The sequence below is a fragment of the Elephantulus edwardii genome, unplaced genomic scaffold (assembly GCF_000299155.1).
Source record: "Elephantulus edwardii isolate Elephantulus edwardi_28Jun2011 unplaced genomic scaffold, EleEdw1.0 scaffold00050, whole genome shotgun sequence".
NCBI lineage: Eukaryota > Metazoa > Chordata > Mammalia > Macroscelidea > Macroscelididae > Elephantulus > Elephantulus edwardii.
Genome location: NW_006399800.1, coordinates 865133 through 874045, shown reverse-complemented (window position 1 = coordinate 874045; position 8913 = coordinate 865133). Strand labels below are relative to the sequence as shown.

At 35.6% G+C, this 8913-nt stretch overlaps 1 protein-coding gene across 1 annotated transcript in view; it reads left to right on the top strand.

Moving 5' to 3' along the window:
• IQCH (IQ motif containing H) overlaps nt 1-8913 on the top strand; it is a 60760-nt gene that overhangs the window by 34413 nt on the left and 17434 nt on the right. The window contains exon 4 of the mRNA XM_006886627.1: nt 5747-5864. Coding sequence (XP_006886689.1) covers nt 5747-5864 — 118 coding nt within the window. The remainder of the gene's footprint in view (nt 1-5746; nt 5865-8913) is intronic.

Below are 8913 nucleotides of genomic sequence, written 5' to 3'. Positions count from 1 at the left end.
TCTTATTATTTAATTTATTAATATGTTGAATTGCATTGTTTTTCTTATGTTGAACCCTCCTTGCATACCTGTTATGAATTCCATTTGGTCATGATGGATTATTATTTTTTTATGTGCTTTTGAATTCTATTGGCTAGGATTTTGTTAAGGATTTTTGCATCTATATTCATGAGAGATATTGGTCTGTAGTTTTCTTTCTTGGTAATATCTTTGCATGGTTTTGGTATTAAGATTGTGATTGCTTCATAGAATGAATGACTCTGGGAGTGTTCCTGCTTTTTCAATTATTTGAAATAGTTTAAGTAGAATTCATGATAGTTCCTCTTTGAACGTTTGGTAGAATTCAGCTGTGAAACCATCTGGTCCAGGACTATTTTTTGGGGGAAATTTTTTTTATGACCTTTAAAATATCTTCTTTTGTGATGGCCTGTTCAAATGTTCTGTATCTGTCCTTGTCAATCTGTGTAGGGCATGCGTTTCAAGGAATTTGTCCATTTCCTCTAGGTTTTCAAATTTATCAGAGTATAGATTTTCATAGTGTTCTGACAGTATCGATTTAATTTCCTCTGGTTCTATTGTGATGTCACCTTTATAATTTTTTAATCTAGTTACCTGTGTCAAGGACTGCAGCTATGAGTCACAAACGACTCGATGACACACAACAACAACTTGTGCTACTTTTAGAATTCTATCCTTATCTTTTAATTTGGAGAATTTGGCTATGATTTGTCTTGGTGCTTTTCTTTTTAGTCTAGTTTATTTGGTGTTCACTGTGCTTCTTCAATTTGAATTTCCCCATACTTCAAAATACCTGAGAAGTTTTCTTCTGGTACTTCTTCCATAATTTTCTCAGTGATTTTCTTGTCACTCCCCTGTTCTGGAATTCCAGTCATATGTATATTATTACATTTGATGTCATCCCACCTGATTCTTTTTTAAAAAAATATTTTTTAATTGTCATTTTAACAAAAGTTTACAGAAAAGTTAGATTTTCATTCATTCATTGTTGCTCATTTTACCCCCTCTCCCTCCTTTCCCCCTTCCCAAGCTGTCTTTTTTTCCCCACTAGTTTAAAATTCTAATACAAATTCAAACAAATTCTTGTAATTACCCTCACCCCACACCTCATATTGTACAATCCAATGACTAATCTCCTCTTCCCCTGTACATCCACATCCCTCTGCTTCCAGCCTCTCCCACCCATACTGGATCATTATACTCCTTCCACAATAACAGTCTAATACAATATTTATTCTTGTGGGGCTGAGTTAGTTCACTCAGAATATTGCTCTCCAGTCTCTCCCAAGTTAGATAATAATTTACAAAGTTATTGCTCCTGTGTGCTGCATAGTATTCCATTTTGTGAATGTATCATAATTTCTCAATCCATTCGTTTGTGGTTGGACATCCCACATGATTCTAATGTTTTCTTCATTTTCTTTATGCCTCATCTCTGAATTTTCTTCAAGTATGTTTCTAGTGAGGCTCTTGTCTTCACTGACTCTCTGTTCCATCTCTTCAGTTCTTCTTTTTGTGATACCAGTGTGTTGGACGTTTCTGCCATTTTGGTCTTAATATTCTGTGTAGTACTGTGTAGTACCCTCTTTGTCTTGTGATTATTTTTTTTTCAAGTTCTTATACCTCTTTATCTATACTATCAGTTCTTACATCTTTTGCATTTTCTTCCATAGCTGTTCAAGTTGCTCCTCATCAATATATTTCTTTTGTACTATTGTCTCTGGAGTATTTGCTTTCTTAATTGCTTCTTAAATCATTTGCATTTTTTCTGTACCTGATCAAATAACTCCACATCAACATATTTCTTCTGGTTCTCTCTATCTGGGATATTAACTGGATCTGCTTTTTTAGGAGATGCATTATTTTGGGTTATTTCATGATAACTGAAGCAATCTGATGCTTTCTTGACATATGTGAGTCTTTTCTTAGTATATGTTAAGTCGTTGTAACTATATATGGCAATATTTTGTGAAGGACCTGTGTGTATTTGTGTTTCCTTCTTGGCCGGAGACCCACAGGGCCTAGGGCCAAACAGCGGTGATTCCCACAAAGTGTACCTCAATGGAAAACCAGGTTTTCCCTTTGAGAAGTGGCTCCTCCACCTCCTTGAGCTCCAGCTGTCCCAATCCCTTATGCTTGAGCTTAAGGGGTCCTTAAGGAGGGAATTCCAGGATGTTTAATTGTACTCAGATGAAACCAGAACGTAGACCAAACAGCATTTGTTCAGACAGAATAAGAGGATAATTGTTGTTAGTTGCCATCGAGTCAAATATGACTCATAGTGACCCAATGAACAAAATATCTGAACCCTGTTCTATCCTGCGCTAATCTCATACTTTCTGACATACAGGAGCCCGTTGCAGCAGTTATCTTATCAATCCACCTGATTGATGGTCATCCTCTTCTTTGTCAACCTTCCACTCTTCCCAGCATCATGTCCTTCTCGAAGGAGTAGCCCCTTCTAGCAACATGCCTAAAGTATGTGAGGTGAAGTCTCATTATTCCTTCTTCCAAAGAATACTCTAGCTGGAACTTCTCCAAGATATATCTGTTTGTGCTTTTGGGCATCCATGGGATGTTCAGTACTCTTCTCCAACACCACAGCTCAAAGCATCAATTCTTTTTCTGTCATCCTTATCCACTGTCCAGCTCTCAGATGCATAACTAGTAATTGGAAAGACCATGGCCTGAATCAGATGCACCTTAGTCCTCAAACTGACATATTACTCCTCAATAATTTGAAGAGGTCACTAACTCCAGATTTTCCCAGTATGGATAATACAAGGTTTAATATCAAGAAAGGTGTGCATATCTGAAGACGAATGTGGTGTCAGGATTGAAAGAAGATACATTAACAACCTACAATATGTAGATAACACAACTTTGCTTGTAGAAAATTAAGAAAACTCAAAACACTTACTGAAGATCAAAGCCTTAAATACAGACTGCAATTTAGCATCAATAAAATAAAATTCCTTATATCTGGCCCAGTAGGCAACCTTATGATGTTGTTGTTATATGATTTTAGTCATCTGTGACTTGTAGCAACCCTCTGTCTGAAACTTTCTCTATTTTGTGCTATCTTCACAATCTCTGATATGTTCAAGCCCACTCTTGCAGTCTCACTGTGTCAGTCCATCTGGTTGAGGGTCTTCCTCTCTTTTACTGACCCTCACCTTTTCCAACATGACTTTTTCCAAGGACTCTCCTGATAACATGCTTAAATGTGTGAGCCAAAGTTTCACCATTCTTATCTTTAAAGAGCACCTTGGTTAGACTTCCTTCAAGACAAACTTGCTTATTCTTGTGGCAGTTTGTGGAATATTCAGTAACATCTTGGCAGGTGGAGAAAATATTGAAGTTTTCAATTATTTTATGTTAGCAACAATCAAAAAATCAAAAGATCTGTTGCATTGGGCAAATCTGCTGTTAAGACCTTTTTTTAAAAGTGTTACAAACCAGGACTATCAGTTGAAAATGAACTACAGTTTAGTAGATCCAAGCCGTGTTATATTCCTCTGATTTATGTGCATTTGAAATTTGGACATTGAATAAGGAAGAACGAAGAATTAATGCCTTTCAATTGTAATGCTGGTGAAGAGTATTAAAATAGCATGGACTTTCAAAAGAAAAATCAAGTGTGTCTTGGAGAAAGTACAATCAGGGTGTTTATTGTTGTTATTGTTAGGTACTGTCAAGTTAGCTATGACTCATACTGACTGTGACCCACAGATATGAACCGTAGCCTATCCTAGTACGCTGTAGAGACAAAGTTGTTGAAACTTCATCTCACATAATTTGAGCATGTATGATGTCAGGAGGAGCCAGTCCTTGGAAAAAGACAATATGCTTGGAAAAGTAGAGGATTAGCAAAAGCAAGGAAGACCTCGAATAAGATGTGTTGACACAGTTGTCTCAACAATGGACTTGAGCATGGCAGAGGTTGTGAAGATGGCACAGGATAAAGCAAGGTTTTCATCTATTATTTATAGGGTCACAATAAGGAATTGATGGTACCAAAAACAGCAGACAAAGCAAGGGAACATTGCATGGCTTTAAATCAGGAAAGGTGTAGGGGAAAACTCTTTTCTTTATACTTATTCAATCTATACGTACAACAAATTCTTCAAGGAACTGAACTATATGAAAAAGACTGTGGCATCAAGATCAAAGAAAGACTCATCAACAACCTGACACTATGCAGATGACACAATCTTGCTTACTTAAAGTGAGGAGGATTTGAAAGGTTTATTGCCAAGGTCAATTAAGCCTTCAATATGAGTTAATTCTCAACATCAAGAAAACAAAAGTAATCACCATTGAGCCAATAAGCAATATCATGATAGATGGAGAAGTATTAAAATTTATCAGTGTTTTAATCTTGCTTGGATACACCCTCAACACCCTTAGCACCAAGAGCCATGAGATCAGGAGATATATTGCTTTGGGCAAGTCTGCTATCAGAGACCTCTCAAAAGTTATGTCAGTTTGAAGACTTAAGTTGCACCTGATCCAAACCATGATCTTTTAAATTACTTGCTGTGCACGTGGAAGCTGGACAAGTACTAAGGATGATAGAAGAAGAATTGATGCCTTTGAGTTGTGATGTTGGGGAATTGCTGATGTTAGAGGCTAGATCTTAGTGAAAAGTAGAGAATACTAGAAGGATAGATATCCATTGTTTTATTAACTATGCAAAGGCTTTTTTACTGTATTATGGATCACAACAAATTATGGTTAACATTGAGAAGCAGTACTCCCCTAGAAGGAAATAGTTCTACTACTCAGACAAATAATTTTGTTGTATTATAATAGAATCAAAGAACTGAGTTATTGGAAGTTACATTTTATTTATGTTAATTGTGTTGAGCATTTTAAAATTAATTTTAATGAACATTTACGTAGATTTTGGATTTCCATTCATTCGTTGTTTGCATTTTTCTCCCTGCCCACCACTTCCCCCGGGTTCACTCTTGAAAAGTAAAAGGAAAATTCTTTCATTGGTATATAATCTCCCCCAAGAACACTCCACTATGCAACCTTCATTCTGGACTCTTGTCATAACCATAACACCCAATCATATATCACTTTTAAACTATTCTCTTCCTCATCTGTCTCAATGCAGTGTACATAATTTATCCATTTTTTTCTGTGTTTAGCATTTCAAAGAACTAGAACCTGCTTCCAAATTAGATTTTTCTTTTAGATATAACATGGTATATATAAATACATTTTCTTACAACTATGTTTTTAATTGCTCTCATGGAATTGTCCACTGCTTAATAAAGAAGACCTTTAACTACCTTTAGTCTATAAGACGTCACAATTATACAAAATAACTAAAGTTAAAAAATTGTAGGTATGAACTGCTTAAGAACCATAATATTAATATGCTTTATTTTATTGAACAAAATAGTTACATATTTTTTCTACCACAAAATGTCTTATCATGTAGTAACTTTGTCAGTTAATCATATAAACATCCAGAGAGAGAGGATTTTATTCATTCTGTGGTAGTTTTATCAGATTTAGAAGCTTTGATGCTTAATAAAATAACTATAGTTTTATAATAGTAAAAATGCTAGATTGGTCTAATTTATTGTAATTACTAATATAATATTTCTTATAAGATGTAATCTAAAATATAAAGCATTGCTTTAAAATTACAATTTGAGAAGCTTTTAAGAATAGCAAATGTGTGCTTTAAATTTTATTGCATTTTACTTAGGATGCTTCCAACTGCACTTGATCAGAAAACATTTCTTTTCCCTGTGGATTCTGAGGATAAACTCTGGCAAACCCAAAAACAGCACATCTCAGTTCCACGTACCTTTCCAAGAGCAAAGGTAAGAATGCCAGTGTCTATGAATGCAGAGAAAGGCTGTGTGATTGCAGAGTGTAGGAAGAGGGGTAATGGGAATAACAGCTGATTGGTCCCAGGTTTATTCATGAGATGATTAAAATATTTCAGAATTAAGTAGTGGTGATGGTTACACAAATCTGTTATTGTACTATAAACCACATTGTGTTGTACATGTTAAAAGAGTGAATTTTGGCAAGCTCTGGTGGCCTAGTGGCAAGAAGCTGTACTGCAGTCCCAAAGGTGCACAGTTCGAATCCACCAGATGCTTTGCTAGAGAAGGAGGAACAATTTCCTCCTGTACCAGTCAGATTTGATTTGGTTGTACACACACACACAAATAATAAAATTTAAAAAAATTAAAAGAGTGAGTTTTATGGTACATAAATTACATCTCACTAAAGCTGTTATAAAATTTTTTCTTAAAAAGTTGGAAATTTGTTTCTAAATTAGAAAATGCATTTGAATATACAGTTCGTTTTCTCTAATCTCATATAATTATTGTGTTAGAAATGCTGGGGCATGATCTATTAGCATGATAAAAGAGTGTTCTTTAGAAAGCAAAATAAAACAGAACACATGGCCTTCAGATTTTTTAAATTGGTTTTTATATTATCATTCATATACATTATGCTTTATTAATGTACATTGTGTTTCATGTAACTCATTTACATTTGTTGCAATCATGTACATTGTATTTATACATAATTCATGCACATTGTATTTCATGTAATTAATTACTATTGATCTATGTCTATTATCACCCCATCTTTTCAAGTCACTATTCACTGTCTTATTATTTCACAACCCTCATTTGTCCACTAACCATTCCTACTTTTCTGCTCCCTTCTCTTTCTCCCCTTCTCCTTTGAACATTGATACCTATCTTGCTCAGTTATCCTCCTATTTTCACAATAATAGTCTTATGCAGTATTTGTCCTTATGAGACTGAGTTATTTATTTCACTCAGCATAATGCTCTCTAGACTCTCCCATGATATATAGTATTTTACAAAATTATTGCTCCCTTAGTACTGCATAATATACTGTTGTGTGAGTGTTCCACAATTTCTCAATCCAATTGCTTATTGAGGGGCATTTGAGCTGTTTCCATTTTCTTGCTATTTTTAAAAGGTGCTGTGAACATAGGTGTACATATACCTGTTTATGTCTCAGTTCTGATTTCTTTGGGGTATATGCCTAGCAGCAAAATAGCTGCGTCATATGTGATTTTTATGTTCGGCTTTTTTGAGGAATCACCTAACTGTCTTCCAGAGTCATTGCATCATTTTACAGTCCCACCAGCAGTGCATGAACATTCCAATCTCTCTGCATCCTCTCCAACATTTATTGCTTACTTTCCTGTTAAAATTTGCTACTGCTACTTGGATGAGGTAGCATCTCACTGTTCTTTTGATTTGCATCTTTCTGATTTCCAGTGATTTTGAATGTTTCTTTATGTGTTGTTCATCAGAATGTCTTCTGTTGTCAAGAGTCTTTTCATATCTTTTGCCCTTCTTGTTATTGGGTTATCAGTCTTTTTCTTGTGAAGGTCCTGTTGTTGTTGTTGTTATGTGCCATTGAATTGCCTGCATCTCATAGTGATGCTGTATGTACAGCAGTTCTGAACCCTGCCCTGTCCTGAAACCGTCTCACTAATTCCGACACATCAACCCTCGCCCCCCGTGCCCCAGTTACTGTATCAATCCATCTCCTCTGGGACTTCCTCTCCTGGGCTGTCCCTCCACCCTTCCAAGCATGGAAGTCTTTATTTATTTTTTTTTAGCATGGAGTTCTTATAGTAAACTTTATTTATCAGACCCTAGTCTGAAATGTCAATACCAAATGTTTTTCCCAGTTTGTAGATTTCTTGTCAAGCTATTGGAAAAGGTTTTGATGGGGAATCCCATTTATCAATTTTATCCTCTCCTGGTTCTCCATTTTTTTCTTATATATGCAGGCCTTTTTATGCTATGGACCAGAGCTTCTAAGTCTGGTACCATTTTGTCTCTTATGATCCGTATGATTAGGGGCTTTACCCCTAGATCTCTGATCCACCTTGAGTTGATATTTGTGTATGTGTGAGATGTGGAGTCTGTTTTAGTTTTCTGAAAAACTGTATAGTTTTGACAGTACCATTTATTAAAGAAGTTATCATTTACTCACTTGATAAGTTTTGTATCTTGGTCAAATACCAATTGACTATAGGGAAAGGGTTTGATTTCTGGCTTCTTGATTCTGTCCCATTGGTCCAAGTGTCTGTTTTACTAATACCATCCTGTTTTGGTTATCGGGGCTGTGTAATAGGTTTTGAGATCAGGGAGTGCTTTGCCTCCCATTTCACTTTTATTTTTCAGAAGAGCTTTGCTTATTTGGTTTTCTTCCCCCCTTTTTAAATAAAACTACAAATTGCCTTTTCTATCTCAAGAATGAGTTTATTATCTGTATTGGGATTACATTGAACATGTGGTACATTGTTTTTTGTATGATTATCATTTTCACAATGTTGAGTCTTCTGATCTTGTATCCCCATCACTCTACTAAACTCATTTACTGGGTCTAACAATATTTTTTTGGGTCTTTGGAGTTTTTTGTGTACATTATCATATTATCTTGTATAGCAATAGTTTTACCACCTCTTTGCTGATTTGAATGACTCTTACTTCCTTCTCTTGTTTTATTATCACAGCAAGTATTTCCAATACAGTATTGAATAGGAGTGGTAATAGTGGGAATCCTTGCCTGGTCCCTATTCACAAGGGGGAATGCCTTTAGTTTTACTCCACTGACAATTAGGTTGGCTTTTGATTTTGCATATATTGGTGTTGTTATATGCCGTGGAGTAGCCTGTGAAGATGTGAAGGGTTATCCTGGTGGAGGGTGGAGCTGGGAAGTAAGTGGGTCAAGGCACTGGGCTAAGGGTGGGGTCAACACTATAACTAATGCTTAACTCCACAATAAGGGATTTATCTTTCACTGCTCCACAAATTGCTTGTATGTCAGATACTCCTCTAAATCTGAACATTCAGATTAAGA